The sequence below is a fragment of the Narcine bancroftii genome, chromosome 3 (assembly GCF_036971445.1).
Source record: "Narcine bancroftii isolate sNarBan1 chromosome 3, sNarBan1.hap1, whole genome shotgun sequence".
Lineage (NCBI taxonomy): Eukaryota > Metazoa > Chordata > Chondrichthyes > Torpediniformes > Narcinidae > Narcine > Narcine bancroftii.
This window is the reverse complement of record NC_091471.1, coordinates 333,354,076-333,380,737: the sequence shown is the minus strand read 5'-3', so window position 1 is coordinate 333,380,737 and position 26,662 is coordinate 333,354,076. Positions and strand designations below refer to the sequence as shown.

The following is a 26,662-nucleotide window of genomic DNA, read 5'->3' as shown; positions in this document are numbered from 1 at the left end:
CATGATCAACTCACCCATTTCTGTCCACAACAGACCCACATTTGTTTCAACTAACCTCTTTCTCTTAATGTATCTATAAAAGCTTTTACAGTCATTTTTTATGTTCCCTGCCAGCTTCCTCCCATAATCCCTTTTACCTTTCCTAATTAATCCTTTTGTCTTCCTCTGCAGAACTCTGAATTTCTCCCAATCATCAGGAATATTATTCTTTTTGGCTAATTTGTAAGCTCCTTCTTTGGATTTGACACTCTCTCAGATCTCCCTTGTTAGTCACGGATGCACTACCCTCCTCGATTTATTCTTCGTACAAACTGGGATGCACATTTTCTGCACTTGCTCCAAGCTATCCTTAAATGATTGCCATTGCATTTCTACCATTAGTCCTTTAAGTACCATTTGCCAATGTATTTTAGCCAATTCACATCTCATACAAAACCTTTGTATCTGTATCAACTCTGTCACATTCCATCCTTATCAAGAATTCCACCATATTGTGGTCACTCTTGCCCAAGGGGTTCCTCACAAGATTGCTAATTAACCCTTCTCCATTACTCAATACCCAGTCTAGAATGGGTCATTTCCTCGTTGGTTCCTCAACATACTAATTTAGAAAACAATCCCGCATACATTCTAAGAAATCCTCTTCAACCTTACCCTTACCAATTTGGTTCACCCAATCTACATGTAGATTAAAGTCACCCATTACAACTGCCGTCCCTCTGTTGCACGCATTACCAATTTCCTTCATGACTCCTTCACTAACCTTACTGCTACAGTTAGGCGGCCTGTACACTACTCCCACTAGCGTCTTCTGCCCCTTTGTGTTTCGCAGCTCTACCCATATGGATTCCACATCCTCTACACTGATGTCCTTCCTTTCTATGGCATTGACCTCTTCCCTAACCAACAAGGCCACTCCACCTCCTTTTCCATTCTGTCTATCCCTCCTGAATGTCGAGTAACCCTGAATGTTGAGCTCCCAATCACGTTCCCACTGAAGCCACGTCTGTGATCCTAACTATATCATAGTTATTAATAGCTATCTCCACATTCAATTTGTCCACTTTATTACAAATGCCTGGCCCTCCACTCTCTCTGCACCAATCCAAACCTCACCACCAAAGCCAGACGGCAACACTCAGGCACTTCTTACCCCTCCAACAGGACTCCATCAAAATTCATCAAACCACTGTATCACGCTCTATCTCTGAACTTATCACTTCCAGTCTTCTCCCTTGGATGGTCTCTAACCTCATTGTTTCCCAACCCTGCTTTGCCCATTTCTACCTCCTACCCAAGTTCCACAAACTCAACTGTCCTGGCAGACTGATCGTTTCCATGTACTCTTGCCCCACCGAACCGGTATCCACTTACCTTGACCCTGTTTTGTTCCCACCCAGTCCAGTCCCTCCCTATCTATATCCAGGATGTTTCATATGCCCTCCATAACTTCAACAACTTTCAGTTCTCTGAACTCGATCGCCTCATGTTTACCATGGACATCCAATCACTATGCACGTCCATTCCCTCATATCAAAAGACTCAAAGCCCTTGGTTTTTTTTAATCGACAGTCCCCCTCTACCAATCCTCCTCCATCTGGCAGAACTTGTGCTCATCCTCAATAACTACTCCTTTGACACACCACTTTCTCCAATAGGTGGTATGATACCCATAGGTATCCAGCTATGCCTGCTTTTTTGTTGGCTACATGGAATAAGCCATGCTACAAGCCTACACAGGCACCTCAACTCTTTCTCTGCTACATCGATGACGACATTGGTGTTGCCTCATGCACCCATGATGAGCTCGTCGACTTTATCCCACTTTGCTGTCAACTTGTCCTAACCTCGTTCATTTGATTCATTTGTAGCAACATTGTCCCCTTTCTCGATCTCTCTATCTCCATTTTGAGAGGTAAATTCTCAATAGATATCTTCTACAACTCCCACGGCTACCTCAACTATATCCCTTCCCCCCTGTCCCCTATAAGGATTCCATTCCATTCTCTCAATTCCTCCATCTCCGTCGCATCAGCTTCCAGGATGAGGACTTCCACGCCAGATCATCAAAGATGTCCTCCTCCTTCAAACAATGTGGCTTTCCCTCTACCTCCATTAACTCAACACTCACCCGTATATCCTCCATCACCCATACCTGATCTAGTCCCTTCCACCCCCACGGGCAACAAGGGACAGGATTCCCTTGTCTTCTCCTATCACCCCATCAGTCCTCCATCCAACACATCCTGCTCCGCTCTTTCTGCCACCTACTATGTGAGCCCACCACTAGACACATATTCCCTTCTTCTCCCTTTTCTGCCTTCTGCAGGGACAGCTCCCTCTGTGACTACTTTGTCCGCTCCATCCTCCCCACCAATTGTCCCCTTGGCACCTATCCCTACGACCACAGGAGATGCTCCATTTGTGTCCACATCTCCTCCCTCACTACCATTCGGAGCCCCAAACAATCCTTCCATGTGAAGCAACATTTCATTTGTGAATCTGCAGGAGCAATATACTGCATCTGGTGCTCCCATTGTGGTCTCCTCTACATCGGAGAGATGGGACACAGACTGGGAGATCACTTCGTTGAACACCTCGGCTCAGTCCGCCGCAATAGGATGGATTTCCCAATGGCCACCCATTTCAATTCCTCATCCCATTCCCTTGCTGACATGTCTGTCTATGGTCTCATGCACTGCCAGACTGAGACTACCCGCAAATGGGAGGAACAACGCCTCATCTTCCATCTGGGAACCTTCCAAGTGGATGGCATTAACATCAACTTCCCCATTTTCTATTAATCCCTCCCACCCCACCCTCATACCTTCTTTCCCCTGTCTCCTTTCCTTTAGTTCTCTCTTTCTCTCTTCCCTTTTCCCTCTGTCTCCTTTCACAGAGCCAACATCGATTCTCATCTTTCCTCTCATAATATCTAATGGACCTTTTGTCCGCTCCCCCTCCCATTCTTCCCCCTTTCTCTCCCCAGTCTTTAATTCAGGCTATTTGCATTTAGGAAACTTTTAGACAGGTACATGGATTTTTAAATTTAGGTATAAGGTATACAGCACGACCCTTTTGGCCCATGAACCCATGTCACCTAATTCCACCTTGGTACATTTTTGAATGGTGGGAGGAAATCAGGACCCCCAGATAAGCCCACGCAGACATGGGGAGAACATTCTAACTCCTTGCAGATAGTGAGGGATTTGAACCCCGGTCCCGATCACTGGCGCTGTAACAGCATTGCACTGACACTACACTAACCATGCCACCCCAAAAGAAAAATAGAGGGTTATGAGGTAGGGAGGGTTTAGTTTTTCTTTTTGTAAGTATTTGGTTTAATGTTGACCTACCTTGAACTAAGCATCTAGGACTTGGGATCTGCAGGGTTTGGAGTTGTCTGTCCATAACTGGCTTTGTGTGGGACTAACCCTGCCTTGTGATGCTTTCCCCGCAGGTGATATCATGGAAATCAAAACTCCCCCTCCAAACCATCATGCGCCTGCTGCAAGTCCTGGTCCCACAAGTGGAGAAGATCTGCATTGACAAGTAAGTATGTGTGTTGACCACCTGCCTCCAGAGGCAGCAGCTCATAGAAGTCAGAGAATGGGTGGATAACAAAGCAGCCCGTGGTTCCCTCGCACCTTCATCTGTCCTGTTCTCCAAGTCGCACCCTCACTAACACTTGGCACAGGGACTAACTAATCCCAGCATTACAACCCAAGAGGTCCTGCTTCATCTGCCCACTCCCTCAGTTCGCTCTTCAGGACCTCCTCCCTCCTATCTATGTCAACATCCCCTGGCTGTGCCCACTCCCACTTCTGAATGTTAAGTAGTCACTCCAAGACATTCTGGACCCTGGCACCAGGAGGCGATTGACTGTTCTGGAGTCTTGTTCTTGGCCCTGATCCCCACACTAAGGAATCGCCACCTTGAGCACTCGCTGAGACCACTCTCTCTTTCTCTCTCTCTCCCCCACTGTGCCTACAAGTTACCTCAGCTGCTGCACGTTCACCCTCTGAGAGGCCATACCCCCCTCAGTATCCAACCCCATATACCTGTTGGAGAGAACATTGACCAAGGGGGTTCCTGCACCACCTGACCTTTTTGGTGGTCTCCCATCACCCCTCTTTCTGCACCTGCGGTCTGACCCACTCACAGACGATTCCCACATCTTGGATGCTTCAGATCCAGTCGTCCACAGTTTCAACTACTCTCCAATAGGAGCTGTGACTGGCCCACTGCCCACAGGGGTAGTCCAGGGACCTGGCAATGTCCCTGATTCCCTACACCATGCAGGAAGAGCGGCCCACTGCCCACAGGGATGGTCCAGGGAACTGGCAATGTCCCTGATTCCCTACACCATGCAGGAGGAGTGGTTCACTGCCTACAGGGATGGTCCAGGAACCTGGCAATGTCACCTGTGATGCCACTTTAAGGGAATTGTTTATCTCTATTCCCAGATCCCTCTGTTCTACCACACTCCTCAGTGGCCTACTGTTTACCATGTATGTTCTTTCTTGGTTTGTCCTTCTAAAGTGCAACATCTCATGCATATCTGCATTAAATTCCATTGGCCATTTTTCAGCCCATTTTTCCAGCTGGTTCAGATCCCTCTGCAAACTCTGCAAATCTTCCTCGCTGTCCACACCACCTCCAATCTTAGTGGCATTTGTAAACTTCCTGATCCAATTTACCACATTATCATCCAGATCATAGATGACAAACAATGGTCCTAGCACCGATCCCTGAGGCACACCACTCGACACAGGCCTCCAGTTCACCCATTGCCGAATCTACTTCACCATGAATACCTAGCATCTGAACCTTCCTAACTTCCCATGCTGGACCTTGTCAAAGGCCTTACTAAAATCCATGTTGACATCCACAGCCTTTCCTTCATGAACTTTCCTGGAAACGAAAAACTATAAGATTGATTAAACTCAGCTCCCTGACTAACGAGGCTGCTCACTGTGTGGGGGTCGTCATCCTGCTGTCCCCACTGTTGCTCCCCCTCATGTCCCCTGCATTCCATGCTGTGATTGAAGTTCAGATCCTATCTGAAGTGTGCACATCTCCCTTATGCCCACCAACTTAGCCTTCCTGTGCAATGCCTACTCCCTGCCTGGTCAGGGCATCTCTACCCATGGGTGGGTGCTCATGACACTTCATCAAGGGTCACCAACCGCAGTGATCCCAGCAGTCTGGCCCAGTGCCCAGAGCAGGCAGCTGTCAGCAGGATCGTGTGTACAAACTCAGCCTCTTCCTGTTGACCACAGGGGGCTGACGGATGAATCAGAAATCCTCAAGTTCCTGCAGCACGGCACGCTGGTGGGACTACTGCCGGTGCCACACCCAATCCTCATTCGCAAATACCAGGCCAACTCCGGCACGGCCATGTGGTTCCGCACCTACATGTGGGGGGTTGTTTACCTGAGGTGAGTGGTCTCTTCCTGTTTGGTGTGAGCGCATCTCCATGCAATGTGATGGTGTATGTATGGGGCCTCTCCGTGCAAGGTGAATTGTGTGTATGTGTGTGTTGTCTCCATGCGGTGTGATGATTTGGGGGGCGTGGGGTGTGTGTGTGTGTGAGATGTATCCGTGCGGTGTAATAGTGTGTAAATGGGGTGACTCCATGCGGTGTGATGGTGTGTAAATGGGGTGTCTCTGTGCGGGGTGAATTATGTGTATGTGTGTGTTGTCTCCATGTGGTGGGTGTGTACAGTGTCACTGTTACTTCAATCATTTTCCATTTAAATCTGGCCTACACCTGTGTTGGTTTTTCCAGACCCTGAGTCTCAGACGGTTGACCCTTTCTACACTCCTAACAATTTTTAAACACTAACAAGGTTGCATGTGGCATCCTCAACTCCACTGGAAAAGTACCAGAGACCGCCACTTCTCTTGTTTATTCAATTCTTCCAGTCCTGGCAACGTGCTCAACCACCATCCTTTCCCTCTACCACCATCAACTTGGCACTCGTATCTTCCATTACTTGCACATCTGCCATGGCCCCCTCTGCCCCATGTGAAACAAGAAAGGATTTCTTCTTGTCCTCACCTACTACCCCACCAGCCTCGCATCCAACACATCCTTCTCCTCCATTTCCGTCACCTATGACTTGATCCCACCACTAAACACATATCCCCCTCTCCTCCCTTCTCTGCCTTCCGCAGGGACCGTTCCTTTTATGACTCCCTTGTCCCTCCCCACCAATCGTCCCCTTAGGACCTACCCTTGTGACCACAGGAGATCCTTCACTTGCGCCCACACCTCCTTCTCAGCACCATTCAGGGCTCAAACAGTCCTTCCAAGCAACTCTGCTTCCTGTCCCTCATCCGTTGCTCCCACTGTGGTCTCCTCTTCATTGGAGAGACGAGGAGCAGATTGGAGATCACTTTGTTGAGCACCTTGGCTCTATCACTGCAATAGAGTGGATCTCACAGGGGCAACCCATTTTAATTCCCCATCTCATTCCCTTGCAGACATATCTGTCTATGGTCTCATTCATTGTCAGACTGAGAACATCCACAAATTGGAGGAACCACACCTTCTGACTGGGCACCCTCCAAATGGATGGCATTAATATCAATTCTCTGGAATCAGGGACATAAACCCCTCCCCCTCACCTCTTCCTCCACTGCCTTCCCCCAGCTCTGTCTCTCTCCCATTTCCCTGGCTCCTTTCGCACAAACATAATAAATCCTCACCTCTCCCCTTATCATATCCAATTAACACCTTTTGTTGGTCTGAATTCCTCCCCAAGCCGGCATTGTCTGAATTCTGAGATTTCTTGCTTTTTGCTCATTCCTTTAAGGAAGGGTCAGGCCTGAAACTTCAGCAATATATCTTTAACTTTTTATGGACGCTGAAAGGCCAGCTGAGTTCCTCCAGCATTTTGGTGTGTTTTTACTACAGTTACAGCATCTGCAGACTTTTGTGTTGCACGTTTTCCAGCTTAATTTCTTTCTTTGGCTTGGCTTCGCGGACGAAGATTTATGGAGGGGGTAACAAGTCCACGTCAGCTGCAGGCTCGTTTGTGGCTGACCAGTCCGATGCGGGACAGGCAGACACGATTGCAGCGGTTGCAAGGGAAAATTGGTTGGTTGGGGTTGGGTGTTGGGTTTTTCCTCCTTTGCCTTTTGTCAGTGAGGTGGGCTCTGCGGTCTTCTTCAAAGGAGGCTGCTGCCCGCCAAACTGTGAGGCGCTAAGATGCACGGTTTGAGGCGTTATCAGCCCACTGGCGGTGGTCAATGTGGCAGGCACCAAGAGATTTCTTTAGGCAGTCCTTGTACCTTTTCTTTGGTGCACCTCTGTCACGGTGGCCAGTGGAGAGCTCGCCATATAATACGATCTTGGGAAGGCGATGGTCCTCCATTCTGGAGACGTGACCCATCCAGCGCAGCTGGATCTTCAGCAGCGTGGACTTATTTCCTATCACCAGGTGACCAAAGCTACCCTCCAGGTGTGGTGTCACCAACATATTCTACAATTTAAAAAATTTTATTTATAACGCAGTAAGAAGCCAATTCTAGCTGTTGGGACCCATGCCGCCCAATTAACCCCCATGCAATTTGGAGGTGGGAGGAAACCGGAGCACCTGGGGAAAATCTACGCAGACAGTGGGAGAACACACAAACTCCTTACAGTGCTGGTTCAAACCCTTGTGAATCTTCTTGGTCACCTCTTTTTTTAAAAAAAAACTCTCTATTTGTGAGACAGCATTTCCCATACACACACACAGCCATGCTGACTGTACCCTAATCAGTCGTCAAACTTCTTGTTCCATTTCCAGACCTTCCAGTTTTACCCCATCCACATGCACTTTCTGCAGCCTTTTGTCTCCTCCAATCAGAGGGCATCTCCCTCAACCCTCAGCCACTTCTACCTATCGGAGTGCCTCTCCCTCAACCCTCTGTCACTTCCACCTATCAGAGTGCCTCTCCCTCAACCCTCTGTCACTTCCACCTATCAGAGTGCCTCTCCCTCAGCCCTCTGCCACTTCCACCTATCATCGTGCATCTCCCAGTTTGTTTCTTTCTCCCCATTCCTTCTCCTTTCCACCCTGGATTCACCAATTACCCATTTCCACTCCTCGCCAAGTCCACGCTCCTCCCTGCCCTTCTATTCAGGCTTCTGCCATCCTTGCTATTCCTAATGAAGGGTTGCAGCCCAAAAAGTCAACAACTGTCTGTTGTCTCCCACGGATGCTGCCTGACCCACTGAGTTCCTCCAACACTGTGTGTGTTGCTCCAGTTTCCCAGCATGTGTAGATAGATCCTTGTCTATCGAAGCTGTCTAACCCTTCCAAATGCTGGTCAAAGCTGTCCCTGAGAATCAACTCCAGTAATCTCCCTGTCAAATTCCAGCATGTCGGTCCCTGACTTCTTTCCCCAGCCTTTCTTTTAAAAAAGAGCATAACATTAGACATCCTCCTGTCTTCTAGCATCTCTCCTTGATAATGTCCTGCGAAGTTTTCTTTACTGTAAACCTGAAATAGAAGTTGTTGTTGCAGTTTTGCTGTCAGCAGTCACCTGACCCTTGTGTTTGTGCCCCCAGGAATGTCGACCCACCCATATGGTATGACACCGATGTGAAGCTCTTCGAGATTCAGCGAGTTTAAGGAACCACCCTAGATTGGAGCAAATTCTTCAGCCAAGTCTCTTCCCCATTTTAATTCTGAATCTGCCCTTGGTCTCGGCTGCATCTTCCCCACTCCTGGTGTTTGCTGTTGCTCGCTATGCGCTGATTCTCCTGTGGGCATCACTGGCTCAGGACAACTTCCCGGCCTGAGGCAGGACTCGCCCCAACACCGATGAGGGTGTGGCATGCCAGCAAGGTGCTGGTGTTCAGCCCCTCCGAGCAGGATCCTCTTGGTGCCCCTTGCCCAATCTGTCAGTGATGCCGCCAAATGAGGCTGCTTTCCAGCTCCCACGCTTCGTGCCTACAGCAGCCCGAGCAGTGACCACAAACCCATCACCACATGCCCAGTTGACTTTTCATCGTCAGACCGGGGGGAGTGAGGATGAACCACAGGCCGTCACACTTGGCTGGGCAATTCACCAGCGCCTGCCATGTTGGTGGTGGGGGTAGTCGGTGTGAGACTTTTTCCCAATCCCGCAGCAAGAGAAAACCCAACTCTGTGCGGGGGAGCTGGTTCCCTTCATCAGATGCTGTAGCTGGTTGCCTGCCCGTTTCTGAAGATGTGGGGTTGTGTCAATCAGCACAGTCTCCAGCTCTGCAAAATGGCCCATTGATACCATGAGAATGCGTTACTTGGGGCCCAGGGAATGAACTCTGTCAGCGTTGGGACTTAGTGGAAAATACTCTATTGCTTTATTCCCACCTCAATGTACCCTCTGGGAGGGCTTGGACTTCAGTCATCTGTCTTTGGCCAGTCCACACCGGGTTCAGCCTCACAGCTGCTCCCCCTCATCCACTCCCCATCGCTGCACCGTCCTCCCTCTGCCTCCTGTGGCCAAGCGTTAGCCCATCCCCTCCTGCTTTTCACTCCCTTCTGTAAAGGCCATGACCTTCAGCAGCTTGGAACCAGCACATTAGTGTTCTCGTTGCTGAAGAATGACAAATCTTTCCACACATTGCCTGCCTGGCTCTGCTTTCTTCCCATTATCCAGCACATTCCTATTCTTCTCCATTTGAAGGGAATTACTGCTCCATCCTTTCAATGTCACAACATTTGTGAACGAGCCCTCACTTTCTGTTTGATTTATTACTTAACAATTATTTGAAGCAATTGACTACAGTTCACTACTCCTTCATTTAGTTGCATCTGTCAGATGGATGAACATTCACAGTAAGGCCAACAAAAAACAGGAACAGTGAGGAACCGCGCGTACAGAGTTGACTGTATTTCCGACACCGGATGTACTATGAGCCGCATTCACCTGGACCCACCCCAGGCTCTTTCACACAAGCTTGTATGACCTGAACTGGTGGTGTCCTGTTACAGGAGCTGTTCCAGCCAACATTGGGGGTGAACTGGAAAGTCCTTAGTTTTGTCACTGGATTGTGCTATGAGTTAAATTCATAATCCTCAGTTAGTGAGGAGAGGAATTGGTCCTGACTTATGTTTACTAATTGAGCCACATTTATTTAATTGCTGCTCAGACAGTTCCTGACCCAGATGTATCAAACCAGTGTTGAGGGAGCTTCAGTCAGTGTCTAACTCCAGGAGCATATGATGGAACACTGTAGAGGGAGGCTTCACTCAGTGTTTAATCCAGGAGTGTGTGATGGGAAAGTGGGGGCTTCACTCAGTGTCTAACTCCAGGAGTATGTAATGGGACAGTGTAGAGGGGGCTTCATTCAGTGTCTAACTCCGGGAGTGTGTGATTGAACAGTGTGCAGGGAGCTTCACTCTGTATCTGACCTCCGGTGTGTATGATGGGACAGTATGGAGGGAATTTCACTCTGTGTCTGACCCCAGGTGTGTGTGAAGGAACAGTGGATGTTGTTTCACTCTGTATCTGACCTCAGGTGTGTGATGGGATGGTATGGAGGAAGTTTCACTAAGTGTCTGACCTGAGCTATGTGTGAAGGGATGGTTTGGAGGGAGTATCACTCTGTGTGTCTCTCCTCAGGTGTGTGTGAAGAAACAGCGTGGAGGGAGTTTCACTCTGTGTCTGTCCCCAGGTGTGTGTGATAGGACGGTGTGGAGGGAATTTCACCAAGCCCCTGTTCTGGAGGTTTAAGTGAAGACACTAGGTGTCTGAAAAAGAAACTGTTCTGCTCACCAACATCAATATTCATCACACTAAACAGAAGATTTCAATTATTTTAATATGTTTCTATTTGGGAATTGGTTCCTACATTTCACAGGAACTTTCTGACCTGTGTTGTGTGGTGGTGTTTAAATCCACTAAGTTACCTGAATCCGTGCCTGATGTTAACAGATATATGATAGCACTTTAGAAAGGATTTTGTTATTGTAATGTAGAATCTTAGAGGGGAAGGGTTCTCCACAAGTAACTGTTAGATTTACTTGCCAATAGAATTACTTTTCTCTTTAAGGCCCCATTATTGATCTGTCCCTGTCTATTTTTGTCTGCCTGGTTACACACTTCTTATTTATATTGTCTAAGTGGTGATATCTGTTCTCTTTATGTGAATTGTTTGCAAATTGTTGGTAATATTTAAAAAAAATAAATTCTTCTGAGTGCAATGGAGTCAAGGCTGGAGTATTCCTCTATCTGTGGAGAAGGGCGATCAGTACATTGGCATTCAGGAGATGCCACGTAGCCCCGGACTCAACATTGCACTGACCAGGGAGGAACACCTGGTGTCCTTGGCAGAGGAAGGATATTACTAGATGGGTCAGGACTGACTCCTGGATCTGGCATCAGAAGCATGCCAATGGTCCACCTTAGAACATAGGACATTACAGTGAAGTACAGGACATTCAGCCCACAATGTTGTCCCAACTGATATATATCAAAAATACTTAATCCTCCCTACCTCATAACTCTCCATTTTTCTTTTATCCATGTCTAAGAGTCTCTTAAATGTCCCTATTGTTCCAACCTCCACCACCACCCCTGGCAATGCATTCCAGGCTCCCACAACTCTCCGTGTAAAAAAAAAAACCCATCTAAACTTTCCTCCTTCACTTTGCCCAGATGCCCTCTGGTATTTGCTGTTCCTGCCCTGAGAAAAAGGTGCTGGCTAACTATCTTATCTATGCTTCTCACCTCTCTTCCTTCTTCAGTTCAAAGAGAAAAGCCCTAGCTCTGCTAACCTTGCCTCACAAGACATTTTCCAATCGAGGCAACATCCTGAGAAATCTCCTCTGCATCCTCTCCATAGCTTCCACCTGAAATGAGACCAGAACTGAGCACAATACTCAGTGTGGTCACACCAGAAATTTATGGAGATGTAATATTACCTCATGACTCCTGAACTCAATCTCTTAATTAATGAGGCCCAGCATACCATAGGCCTTCTTAACTGTCCTAGCAACCTGAATGATGACCTTGAGAGATCTATGGATTTAGACCACTCCCCAAGGTCCCTCTACCACACTATCTTATCATTAACCATGTACTCTGCCTTCAAGTCTAACCTACCAAAATGAATCCTTACCTTTATCCAGATTGAACTCCATCTGCCACTTTTCTGCCCAACTCTGCATCCTATCTTTATCCTGCTGTAACCTATGACAGCCTTCCACAGGGTCCACAACTCCTCGATCCTTTGTATCGGCAAACTCACTGACCCATCCCTCTACTTCTTTGTCCACTTCTTTTATAAGAGCAGGGGTCCCTGTGGAACTCCACTAGTCACTGTCCACCCAGCAGAATACTTTCTGTCCCCTACTACACTCTGCTTTCTATAGGCAAGGCAGTCCTGTATCCACGCAGCCAAAGTTCTGTGGATCCCATGCTTCGTGACTTTCTGAACGAATCTCCCATGGGTGATCTCTGTCAAACGCCTTATTAAAATCCTGCACACCACATCTACTACTCTACCTTCATCAATTTCTCTTGCTACTTCCATGATTGCTTTTGTAACCTTGTACAAGGCCAGTCCAGGTCAATGTTACTGACATACCAATTTTTCTCTATTGATATTTACATAAAACTTGCATGTGGATTAGGAGTCACGTGATGGAGTAGTGGCCGGTAGGGGAACTCTAGCCCTCTCCAGAAAAGTTAAAAAAAAAGATAGAGAAAAAGCAAAGGCACAAACATAAAAAGCAAAACAAAGCGAAAGTAAAAGTGTGGAGAAAATGGCAGCGAAGAAAGAAAAACCAAAAACAACGGGAAGAAAAGAAGAAGGAAAGACGTCGGAAGAAGAAGGTGAAGGCCTTACCGGCCCGAGGAGGCCCGCCGTGGAGAGTGAAGCCCACTCCCTGAGGTCAGTCGAAGCCCCGAACTCGGGACTACAAAAATGGCTCACGGAGCCAAACAAAAGTGCGCAACCGCGCAAGACAAAAATAACACTGACGGGAGGGGGAAACCAGCTGAGGAGTACATCTCCACAGCTGAAACAGACAACTACAACACAACAGCAAGAGGAAAACAGAAAATAACGAGAACAAGAAGGAGAGTAAAAATAAGAAATCAAAGAAACAACAGATGACCAACCCAGAGGAAGAAGACCAACACCAAGACACTTCTAATAAAAATAAGAAGACCAAAAATACCCAACAAAATAAAACAAACAACCCAACAAGAAAACCAGAAGAGACAGAGGTAAAGGACACAGATCCTGGAGTGGACTCAGAAGAGGAGGAAGAACACAGAGAAATGGAAGAAGAAGGGAAGGGCAAGTACATGGATATATATTTTTTTAAAGAATATATGGAAACAGTAAAAGAATGGCAGTCACAAGAATTCAGTGAAATAAAAAGAAGAATAAAAAGTACGGAAGAAAAAATGAATAGATTAGAGATGATCATGACAGATATAGGAAAAAGAGTAGACAAGGTGGAAGAATGAGAAACAGCCATAGAAATGGAAGTAGATGACTTAAAAAAGAAATTAGAAGAATCTGATAAAAAAGTTAAAGAGTCACAGGAGCTGTTAGCTCAGAAGATAGATATAATGGAAAATTATAACAGAAGAAACAATATAAAGATAGTGGGCCTTAAGGAAGATGAAGAAGGCAAAAATATGAAAGAATTTATAAAAGAATGGATCCCCAGGGTCCTAGGAATGCCAGAAATACAGGAAGAAATGGAAATAGAAAGGGCACACAGAACATTAGCCCCTAAACCACAACCACAACAAAAACCAAGATCCATTCTAGTAAAATTCCTAAGATATACAACAAGAGAAAATATATTGGAGAAGGCAATGAAAAAAATAAGAGAAGACAAAAAAACCACTGGAATACAAAGGTCAAAAAATTTTTTTCTATCCAGATATAAGTTTTGAACTCCTGAAGAAGAGGAAGGAGTTCAATGCAGCAAAAACTACCCAATGGAAAAAAGGTTATAAATTTATGTTAAAATATATATATATATGTATATGTGTGTATGTGTATATATGTGTATATATAAAAAATATATAAAAATAGAGTATAGGTAAGAACTAAGAAGGGAAATAAAGGGAAGAAAGGAAGTAAGGAGGGAATTAAGAAAGTGACCTTTGTTATATATGAAGATTAAAATCTTTTCTGGGGGGCTGGGTGGGGGAGAATTACAGTCACTGCGAAATCAGTTGACACTTGCGAGCGGATTCGCGAATCCAAATGGAGAGGGGAGATGTGGTTGCCCGACAAGGGACAAAGGGTAACTCAGAAAGGGGAGGGACTATTGGGGTTAATAGAATTTTAGATATGAGAATAGTGGAAATATTTTATGTTTTAGAAATGTTGTCTTATAATGTGTTCAAAAAAAGAAAGCAGAAATGGATAAGAAGGAAAGGTGATGATGAGGAAATGGAAAGGAAAGATAAACAAAGTATGAAATGGCTATGTTGAACTATATGACTTTAAATATTAATGGAATACATAACCAAATCAAAAGGAAGAAACTGTTAAATTTACTGAAAAAAGAAAAAATTGATATAGCATTCGTACAAGAAACACATCTAACTGAAGTGGAACACAAGAAATTAAAGAGAGATTGGATAGGACATGTAACAGCAGCATCATATAATTCAAAAGCCAGAGGAGTAGCTATATTAATCAATAAAAATGTACCAATCAAAATAGAAGAGGAAATAATAGATCCAGCAGGGAGATATGTAATGATAAAATGTCAGATACATTCAGAATTTTGGAATTTACTCAATGGGGTAAATAAATTTACTAATGAAGAAGATCAAAAATTTATGCAAGATATCTTTTTGAAGATAGCAGATACGCAAGGGAACATACTAATAGGAGGGGATTTTAACCTTAATTTGGACTCAAACATGGATAAAACTGGGAAAAAAAACTAACAGAAAGAACAAAGTAACCAAATTTATAATTAAATCGATGCAAGAAATGCAACTTTTGGAAAAATGGAGGAAACAACACCCAAAGGAAAAGGAATATTCATATTATTCGGGTAGACTTAAAGCATACTCAAGGATAGACCTATTCCTGTTATCAGCCCACATTCAAGGGAGAGTTAGGAAAATGGAATATAAAGCTAGACTATTATTGGACCACTCACCCCTGTTATTGGCAATAGAGCTAGAGGACATCCCACCAAGAATTTTAGAGAATTAATTGAGCGACAAATTAAAATGTACTTTGAAATAAATATGGAATCAGTGAAAGATAAATTTATACTATGGGACGCAATGAAAGCGTTCATCAGAGGGCAACTAATAAGTTATGTAACTAAGATGAAGAAGGACTACAATCGGGAAACAGAACAGTTGGAAAGGGAAATAACAAATATAGAAAAAGAATTAGCAATAAAGGAAGATACAACTAAAAGAAGAGAATTGGCAGAAAAAAAAATAAAATATGAAACACTACAAACATATAAGGTGGAGAAGAACATAATGAAGACAAAACAGAAATATTATGAGCTAGGAGAAAAAACACACAAGATTCTAGCGTGGCAGCTTAAGACAGAACAAACTAAAAGAATGGTATTGGCATTAAGGAAAAAGGACAAACAAATTACATATAATCCAACAGAGATCAATGAAAACTTCAGGGAATTCTACGAGCAACTATATCAAACTGAAAACGAAGGGAAAGAAGACAAAATAGATGAATTTCTAACTAAAATTAAACTACCGAAATTACAAACAGAGGAGCAAAATAAATTAATAAAACTATTTGAAATAGAAGAATTACAGGAGATATTAAAAAAACTACTGAACAATAAAACACCAGGAGAGGATGGATTCCCAATAGAATTCTATAAAACATTTAAAGACTTATTAATTCCTCCCCTTCTGGAAGTAATCAACCAGATTGATAAAACACAAAGCTTACCAGATTCATGCAAAAGAGCAATAATTACAGTAATACCAAAGACAGGGAAAGATCCACTCACACCAGCATCATATAGACCAATATCTTTACTTAACACAGATTATAAGATAATAGCTAAACTATTAGCAAACAGATTGGCCGACTATGTACCAAAAATAGTAAATCTAGACCAAACTGGATTTATTAAAAAAAGACGAATAGCAGACAATATCTGTAAATTTATTAACTTAATTCATGCAGTAGAAGGAAATAAAAGTCCAAGAGTAGTGGTTGCTTTAGACGCAGAGAAGGCCTTTGACAGAGTAGAATGGAATTATTTATTCAAAGTACTACAAAAATTCAGCCTACCAGAGAAATATATTAATTGGATTAAAGCATTATATAAGGGGCCATTGGCGAAAGTGACAGTAAATGGATATATATCAATACAATTTAACTTAAGCAGATCAACAAGGCAGGGATGTCCACTATCTCCCTCACTGTTCGCGTTAGCTATAGAACCACTAGCAGAACTGATAAGAACAGAAAATAAAATAAGAGGGATAAAAATAAAAGAGAAGGAATATAAAATCAGTCTATTTGCAGATGAAGTTATAATATACTTAACAGAACCAGAAATATCAATAAAAGAATTACATAGGAAATTGAAGGAATATGGAGAAGTATCGGGGTACAAGATCAACGCAAATAAAAGTGAAGCAATGTCAATGAATAATGCGGATTTCTCAAAATTTAAGAAAGAATCGCCATTTAGATGGCAAACACAAGCAATGCGATACCTAGGTATACAACTAAATAAAAACCTCGGCCATCTATATAAACTCAATTGCCATGCATTAATGAAAAAATTACAAGACGACTTAGAGCACTGGAAAGACTTACCACTAACACTGATAGGAAGGATAAACTGTATTAAAATGAATATTTTCCCAAGGATACAATACCTATTTCAGTCATTACCAATACACCTAACAGAGAAATTTTTCAAGGAGTTAAAGAAAATAATAAGGAAATTCTTATGGAAAGGGAGGAAACCGAGGATAGCACTAGATAAATTAACAGAATGGTATGAACAAGGAGGCTTACAACTGCCAAACTTTAAGAATTATTATAGAGCCGCACAATTAAGATACCTATCAGATTTTTATCAAACAAGGGAAAAACCAGATTGGACCAGATTAGAACTAGATCAAATAGGGGAGAAGATACCTGAACATACACTATATAAATGGGATGAAAAATTGGTGCAACGTAGGAATTCACCAGTATTGCATCATCTGCTCAACATTTCGAAGAAGATTCATGTAGAAAGGAATAAAACAAATTACCAACTACCAAAACTGAAATTGATGCAAAATCAGCTAATCCCTTTCACAATAGATAACCTTTCCTTTAGAGAATGGGTGAGAAAAGGGATCAAAAGAATAGAAAATTGTTTTTCGGGAAATAAATTATTATCCTTTGAACAAATGAAGGATAAATATAATATAACTCACGATACAATGTTTGCATACTACCAACTGAAAACCTACTTGAAGGACAAATTGCGAAACAGTCTGAGGTTACCAGAAGGAAGCAATTTTGAATATGTGATTACAGACACAATGATAATTAAAAAATTTGCAACAAACATGTACATCAAACTGCAAGAAAAGGAGAACAAGGAAACAAACAGTAAACCTAAACAAAAATGGGAACAAGATCTAAACATAAAGATAAAGAATGAAACATGGGAGAAGCTATGCTCCGGAACTATGAGAAATACAATAAACACGGGGTTACGCATGATACAATATAACTGGATACACAGGCTATACATCACACCTCAAAAGTTAAATAAATGGGACCCAACAGAAATGAATAAATGTATTCCATTAGAAAAAAATAACATATAATTTAAGAAATAACATTACAATATTTGAACAAATATGGGAGCCATACATGAAACACAATAGTGAAATCCTACCATGGACTTCCACCACCTAAAATGACAGAAGGAGAAGATAACGAAAAGAACTGACTCAGTAAAATTTCTTGTTTATTTTTATTAAGTGACAACATTGTTTAACAGGTTTAATGTATTTTATAGATTGAACTTTAAATAAATGGGGAAGGGAGTGAGGGAGGGAGGGAAGGGAGGGGGGAAAATGGGGAGAAAACGACACTATATATTTAAGAAGAAAATGTCTGTATGTATCTTGGTCAATATGGTTTATAGTGTGAAAAATAAAAAAAATTTAAAAAAAACTTGCATGTGGATTTATAGAAGGCCTTTAAGAGATGTGGATCAAATCCAGGCAAATGGGACTAGGCCAGAGTGCTATCGGTGAACTTGGTGTTGGACTGAACGGCCTGTACAATGCTATAACTTGTTCAAAGAGCAGTTTTATCTGCATCCTGCTTCATTTATATGAACCATAAGGTAGGTCTCTCCGGCCAATCCCAAGTACTAAATGGATACTTTCAACAAAGTATCAGTCCTACTCCACACTCTGCAATAGTGGAAAAGAAGGCAGTTTGCCCCAGATTGCTATGCAAAGAAACTAATTGTGTGGGAGATGTGGTGCGCAGTGTATGGGCAGAGTTACTGATCCAAGGCACAGTTTGCAAGTCACAATTGTGATCAGACTATTGCATTTGACACGACTTCTCTCAGGCATGGGTTCCCCATGTTTCTGGATTGCCTGTTTGACTGTGCCTTTTAACCTGGCCCTAAGGTGTTTATATGACAGAAAAGGGGTTTCCTGCATTTAAATTTTTTTAAATTTAAATTTAGACCTACAGCACAACAGGCCATTTCGGCCCATGAGTCCGTGCTGCCCAATTTACACCAAATTAACCTACACCCCTGGTACATTTGAATGGTGAGTGGAAATTGGAGCCCCTGGGGAAAACCCATGCAGACATGGGTAGAACATACAAACTCCTCACAGACAGCGCGGGATTCAAACCCCGGTCCCGATAGCTGCCCCATCTCTACTTGGATCAACAAAGATTGATCTGGGATCTTGTATCTGCTCACTGTTTATTCCAGAGTGTTTATGTGACTCATTTCCTGCATGATCTTTTCCAACGCAGATTTATCTCCCTCCTGCACTGGTGTAGGAGTAGGTTCCTGCCGGTGGCTGAGTTAGAGAGTTGAACGCATGGCCCCAAGAACTGCTCGGGAGAAGTAGGGCACCAGTACTGGGGAACTGGGAGCTGTTCCACTGGGACAGGCATTACTTGGTTCTGGCAGGAACCAGCATCCCCCACCTGGAGCTGTAGATAAAGCACTGGGAGGAGTGTTCAGTGGAAGGGATATTTAAGAAGAGCCAGGACAAGGGAGCAAGATACACAATGACCAGATTCTGCACCGAGGGGCAGCCTGCAGGAGCCCCAGTACAGTCAGAGCAAGTGAAATGTCCCATTTAAAACAAAGCACGGTAAAAGGCCCTTCTGGCCCATGAGCTCGCGCCACCCAAATACACCCATGTGACCAATTAACCTACTCAACCCGTACATACCTGAAACGTAGATGGAAACTGGAGCAGCCAGAGGAAACCCATGCAGACACGGGGAGAACGTCCAATCTTCTTGCAGACAGAGGTAGATTCGAACCCAGGTTGCTAGTGCTGTAGCAGCAGTGTTAGCCGCTGTACTAACCAAAACTAATAACGAGGTAGGTTTTTTAAAACTGAATCCACAGCATTCAGAACAGATTACAACCAGTCTCAGCGTGAAAATATTCCTCCCACAGGTAGTTTCCCCTTCTGTTAACCCTCCCATTTCATACATTCCCTGACTCTCCCAAAGCTTTTGCAAAGGCTCTGAGGACCTGACATGTCTAGCATTAGCAGAGCTACAGTATTTTAAATAAAATCTGTTTTAAAGCATTTTTATGTGACCTACACTAACAAACCCTGCCCCAATTTTTCTCCCAAAAGAACATATCTACAATCTGTCACAAACCAAGGTACAACATGATAAACCATAGGGCACTGAGAAGTGCAGTAGAGCAGAGAATAGAGTAGAACTGGGAATACAGAGACATAATTCCCTGAAAGACTTAAAGAGAGCTCTTGGCATGTTGGTCTTCATGTTAAGGTGAAGTTGTATATCACATTGGTGAGGCTAAATATGGAGAATTGTGTGCAATTTTGGTCACCAATCTACAGGTAAGATATCAATAAGCTTGTAAGAGTGGAGAAAAGATTTAAAAGGGTGTTGCTGGGATTTGAGAACTGTGGCAGAGAAGGGAAGAAAGGAGGAGAGAAGTAGTGATGGGGGATTCATTTGGTGAGGAGAATGGACAGGAGATTCTGTGGAAGGGGTCGAGATTCTCAGATAGTATGTTGCCTTCCTGCTGCCAAAGTCAGAGTTGTCTCTTCAGGGAGAGGGTGAAGCAACCAGATGCTGAGGTACACGTTGGTACCAATGACATAGATAGGAAAAAGGATGAGGTCCTGAAAGAGTGAACATAGGGAGTTAGAAAGGAAGCTAAAGAGCAGGGCCTCAAGGGTGGTCATCTCTGGGCTGCTGCCCGTGGCTCGCGCTGGTGAGGGCAAGGATAGAAAGTTATGGCAGATGAATGCGTGGCTGAGGAGTTGGGGCAGGAGTTCAGGTTTGTGGATCGTTGGGATTTCCTCTGATTTGTACCAAAGGAAGGGGTTGCACCTGAACTGGAGAGGGGCCAATATCCCTGTGCGCAGGTTTGCTAGAGGTGTTGGGGAAGGTTTAAACTAGCTTAGCAGGGTGGTGGGGAGAACCAGGGTGTTAGGTCAGACGGAGGAAGGACAGGCAGTGGATGGATGGGTTGTAATGTGTATGGTTTAATATGAAGAGTATTCGTCACCAGGCAATACAAATAGCGACCCTATGTCTGCCTTACGAAAGGCAAAAGTTAAAGAGCATCAAGTATGTTACATTCTTTTTTTAAAAACTTTATTTATTTGTTCAAAAAACAAATAATATATGACATAAACAGCAATTAAACATGAACATTTTTTTATATATATAAAAAAAGAAAAAACTCCCCCCCTTTCAGCCAACTCTCCTAAGGAGAGCCATAAAAAAGAAAAAAGGATATTAAAAAGTTAAATATACATATTAAAATCTAATCAATGTAAATTGAAATGTAAATATTCCGAGTATAACAGCCAATTATTGATAAAAAATTATAATTATCATGTGAAACATATGAAATTTTTTCCATTATTAAACAATATTTCATCTCATTAATCTATTAATCTCATCTATTAATATCAATCATATTTGTATCTTTCTATGTACTAGCAATACATTTTTTCGCTCCGGATAAAGCTAAATATACAAAAGCAAGCTGAAACTTATTTAATCCCAAGCCTTTCAGAGGTTGCAAACTACCCAATAAAAATACTGTTGGATCTAAAATTATTTTAATCTTATGCAGATATTCTAAAAATGATTGAATTTTCTTCCAAAAAGATTGTATATGTATACATGACCAAACAGCATGAAGAAAAGTTCCAACTGTATCACCACATCTAAAACACAAATATGATTCATTAAAACCATATTTTTTTAAAATTTTCAGGTGTCAAATATAATTGATGTAAAAAATTGAAATTAATCATTGCATAACATCAATATCAATTTTCATTTTCTTAATATACGCCAAGACTCATTTACGTTTAATCATACTATTTAATCCTCGAACATTAAAAGTAGCAAACCTCAACTTTGAATATCTACTATTATTACTAAATACCAATAATATCTTTATATAAAAACTCAAATCAACGTATATAGGCCCTCCAATAAAAAAAATCACAAATTAAAAACTAAGAAAAATTAAAAAAAATAAAGAAAAAAATCCCCCCCCCAAAAAAAAACTACCAGAAGGTAGTAATTCCCTAAACAAAAATTGGGTGTGGATCACCCACCAGTGGCTAATGACTAGTAAAGGACTTAGTGCATATCTCCCCCTCCCCAGCCAAAGAATCAGTAACATCAAAGTATCATAATAACAAGAGAAAAAATAAAATAAGAAATTTCTCCAATCTCAGAGATCCCATTTCAGAAGGAGGTAGACTCTTTCCATTCCCATTTTCCCCATTTCTGCCATTTCTTCTGTTTCCAGAGCTACCAAATATTTCTTTAGGAGATAATGGTGGACTACGTCTTTGTCCTCTTATATCTGGCAATGAGTTAGCAAAAATCAGTTTCAAAAAACCAAAATTGATAGTCTCTGTAAAACACCTTCAACACTACAGAGTAACGAAAAGTAGACTTATAACCTTTACGTCACAAAACTTCTTTAACTGGATCTATGTCGATGTTGAATGACCTCTTGACTCAAGTCAGGATTTTAAAAAAACTCTGCTATTCTGAATCAATAATGGGGTTTGTCGTTGTCTCACATTTTGTACTGCAAGTCGAAGCATTGCTTCTCTGTCCAAATAACTCAGACATCGAATTATTACCGGTCTCGGGGTTGACCAGCTGAGGGTATTCTTCTTAAAGCTCTCTGGGCTCTTTCCAGTGCCAATCCCCAGGGAAAAATTCTTGCCCTAATATTTGCGGAATCCAGTCTTTAAAAAAAAAGAGGATCTTGTCCTTCTATACCTTCTGGCAAACCAACAATTTTCACATTATTCCTTCTGCTTTGATTTTCCAAAAATAAAGCAGTCTGAAATTTTTTAAATTCTTCATAAGATGCATCCACACGTGCTTTAATTGTATTAAATTCTGAACTTATACTAGCATTCATTTGAACCATCGCATTCATTAGAGGTTGAATGACTGCATTTAATTGCATACACTGTAGGTCAGAAAAGCTCAGCCCTGCTCTCTCTGACGTAGTGGCAGAACAAGGTAACTGCAGCTCCTGCTGCAATTCAACAGAAGGCATTTTAAAAGTTTTACTGCGGGTCTGGACTCCCAGTGACGGCACCCCGACTTCCTCAGGGGGTCGCCGCTGGTCTCCCCCCCCCCCTCCGCATCTCGTTGTTTTTTCATCAATTCATGAAGATAACCAGTTTCTTCAGATTGAAGTGCTACCTGATGCATTTCCAACAATGGAGTCGTCTTCCTGCGTGCTCCCTCCATTGAAATCGAAAGGCTTTCCAAATCGGGGTCCACTTCTTGGGAACACGCACCTTCTTCTGGAGAAAGGGTAATTCCAGCGCCATCCTTCACTTGGTGAGCAATAGACATTTTTTTTTTCAGCCTCCACAGGCAATCTTTGGGGTTTAGACAATGAAGAGATTGAGAAGAGATTGAGCCTGGGGCTGTATCAAGTTGTCTAGGCCCCAAATCTTCAGCATTTCGAAAATGTAACTTCTTCTGCATTTGAGGTTTAATCTTTTTACCATTAGTGGCCATAGTGATTCCTTAATACTTTAAACTAAAATTTAAAGAGTTTAATCTTGAAAACAAAGGGTTAAAAAACAGGTATTTAAAAGTCTGGCCAGAGAGGTCGAGATTGCATGTCTAGACTCTATGCCATCTTGCCACATCCCCTGTAAGTTGCATTCTTAATATATTACATGACAATAAAGGGAACCTTGATAGGGAAGTGAACAGATGAATTCGGAGTATGGCCATTACAGAGACGGCTGTCTTGGGGGAAGGAATGTCTGCTGAACTTCCCGGGCTGTCATTATTTCAAAGAAGGCAGGGAGGGAGGTAAAAGAGAAAGGGGAGCGGCATTGCTGCACGGATACTAAAGGAGGAATAGTGGAGGGATGGTCCACTGAGTCTGTGTTCAGCCATTATCAATGGAGGCCCTATGCCTCCCACCCCGCCCCCCCCACCGCCACCCCTGCAGCACATTTAAGTAAAAGCCTTGTTCTCTTTTCACTTTTTATGTAGGAGAGTATTGAAGAAACCAAATCTTGTCTGGTTCACGAGAGGAGGGGGGAGGACATAATTAAAGAAAGGTTGAGAGTGGCTGGGTGTAGGTGCAAGTCAGGGACAGGGAGTGGTCGTAACCCTGCAGGATATATACTCGAGACCCCCCCTCCCCAATTGTAACAGAGACATCGAGGAGCAGATAGAGAGGCAGATTCTAGAAAGGTGCAAAAATAACAAGGTGGAAGTGACGAGTGATTTTTTTTAACTTTCCTCAAATCTTAGAACGAAGGAGTGGAATTTGTTAGGTGTGTTCTGGGAAGTTTCCTGATTCAATATATAGATAGGGCAACAAGAGGGAAGGCTATACTTGACCTAGTGTTGGGAAACCAAGCAGATCAGGTGTCAGATCTCTTAGTGGGCAAACATTTCAGAGAAAGTGATCACAACTTTCTACTTTGCATTGAAGGAGAGGAATAAACAATTTGGGAACACATTTAATTGGGATAGGAGAAAATATGATGCAATTAGGCAGGAGCTTGGGAACATGTGTACTTGGGAAGTGTACAGCAGAAATGTGGCAAATATTCAGAGAACATTTAGTCAAGAAGAAAGGCTGAGCAGAGATTTAGGAACTGATAGAACTCCTGAGAACTACAAGATTGCCAGGAAAGAGCTTGAGAGAGCTTGAAGGGGCCATGAGAAGGCCTTGGTGAGCAGGATTAAGGAAAACCCCAAGACCTTCTACCAGTATGTGGACAAGAGTGGAACGGTTGGCGTAGCGCCACGTGTTTACAGCGCTAGCAATCGGGACCTGCGATCAAACCCCATACTGTAAGGAGTTTGTACGTTCTCCCTGTGTCTGCATGGGTTTTCTCCGGGGGCTCCGATTTCCTCCCACCGTTCAGAAACGTGTTGGGGTGTATGTTAATGGGGTATAAATTGGGTGGTATTGACTCGTGGGCCAGAATGGCCTGTTACCGTGTTGTGTGAGGAGAGGACCCATCAGGGGTGATAAAGGAAATGTGCATGGAGTCGGAGGAGGTTGCAGGGATCCTTTGGTTATTCTCAAGAGGAAATGACCTTGGCCATTGTGAGGATGACTTGCAGTAAACTGAAACACTTTACCATGTTGACATTAAATAAATGTTGGCATAATTGAAAAGCATGGAGTTGGATATGTGCCAGCACCAGAAGAGACTTGCCCAAGGCAACTGTAGGAAGCGAGGTAGGAGGCTGCTGAGCCCACTGGCAATGATCTTCATGTCGTCACGGAGGACAGAAGAACTCTCGGAGAATTGGAGGGTTGTAAATGTTGTTCTCCAGTTCAAGAAATGGAGTAGAGATAACCCAGGAAATTATAGACCAGTGAGTCTGGCTTCAGTGTTGGAGGAGATCCTGCAACAGGATTTGCAAGCATATGGAGAAGCATAATCTGGTTAGCAATAGTCATTATGGCTTCTTCAGGGGAAGGTAGTGTCTCACGAGCCTGATTTAATTGTTTGAGGAAGTAATGTTGATACAGGAAGAGCGGTGGATGTAGTGTGTATGGATTGCAGTAAGGCATTTGATAAGGTTCCCTGTGCAAGGCCCATTCAGATAAATTTAGACATACATACAGGTCATTTCATCCCAAGAGTCCATGCTGCCCAATTTACATCCAATTGATCTACACCCTTGGTATGTTTTGAACGGTGGGAAGAAACCGGAGCCCATGCAGACACGGGGACAAGGTACAAATTCCTTACAGTGCTGGATTCGAACCCCAGTCCCGATTGCTGGTGCTGGAAAGGTGTTGTGCTAACCGCTGCACCAACTGTGTCAGCCTCCAGGGAGGCTTGGAATCTAAGGAGGGCTTGCTTTGTGGATACAGAATTGGCTCGATGGTTCATATTCTGCATGGAGGTCGGTGACCAGTGGTGTTGTGCAGGGATCTATTCTGGGACCCCTCCTGTTTGTGACCTGGATGAGCAAGTGGAAGGGTGGGTTAGTATGTTGGTGGATAACACGAAGGATGGGGGCATTGTCCAGCCATTCTCGACAGGGCTACAGCACATTTAAGGGGGAGGGGCCACAGACTGAAATTATAAATTAATTTTAATGGTTTTTATGTAGTCGGTAGAAGTACAGAAGAAACCAGTTAAATTTAACTGCTTCATAGGAAAGGGGCCTATAAAATTTAAACAATCCTAAGGGGTCCATAGCTAAAAAAGGTTGAGAATGGCTGTTGAAGTGGATGGTCGAGAGGGATGCCAGAGGTTACCACAGACACTGATATGATGCAGAGCTGGCAGATGGAGTGGTTCATTTTGGTTGGTCAAATTCAAAGGCAGAATACAATGTAATGGGACGACTCTGAGAAGTGTGGACGAACTGAGAGACCTTTGGATCTGTTGTTTAGAAGGTGTATTGTTGTGCTGGGCTTCATTAACCATAGGATCGAGGTCAAGACTTGTGAGTTAACGTTGAGATAAGGGCCTTCGGTCAACCCCATTTGGAGTATTGTGTTCAGTTCTGGTCACCTCACTGTAAGAAGGATGTGGTTGCGAAAGAGAGGGTGCAGAGGAGATTGACAAGGATACTGCCTGGATTGGAGAGCACACCTCATGAAGAGAGGTTGAGTGAACTCAATCTTTTCTCCTTGGAACGACGGAGGATGAGGGTACATGATGACGAGAGGCATTGATCGTGTGGATGGCCAGAGGTTTTTTCCCAGGGCTGAAATGGCTCATGAGGGGGCATAGTTTTAAGGTGCTTGGGAGTCAGTACAGGGGGATGTAAGAGGTAAGTTCTTCATACATAGAGTGGAGGGTACATGGAATGCACTGCCAGAAATGGTGGTGGAGGCTGGGACAATAGTCTATTAGATAAATGAGAAATTTCAGACAGTTGTTGGAGTAGGACAACAACACTTTGGGCCGAAGGGCCTGTACAGTAATCCAT

General features: G+C 43.3%; 2 protein-coding genes across 2 annotated transcripts in view; both read left to right on the top strand.

Moving 5' to 3' along the window:
• LOC138756892 (protein HID1-like) overlaps positions 1 to 11,190 on the top strand; it is a 124,255-nt gene extending 113,065 nt beyond the window's left edge. Inside the window, exons 11-13 of the mRNA XM_069923284.1 lie at positions 3,461 to 3,552; positions 5,283 to 5,441; positions 8,564 to 11,190. Of these exons, the coding sequence (XP_069779385.1) occupies positions 3,461 to 3,552; positions 5,283 to 5,441; positions 8,564 to 8,627 (315 nt within the window). The 3' untranslated portion in view covers positions 8,628 to 11,190. The remainder of the gene's footprint in view (positions 1 to 3,460; positions 3,553 to 5,282; positions 5,442 to 8,563) is intronic.
• Positions 1 to 26,662, top strand: part of atp5pd (ATP synthase peripheral stalk subunit d) — a 414,254-nt gene that overhangs the window by 111,141 nt on the left and 276,451 nt on the right. The gene's annotated exons all lie outside the window — the stretch shown is intronic.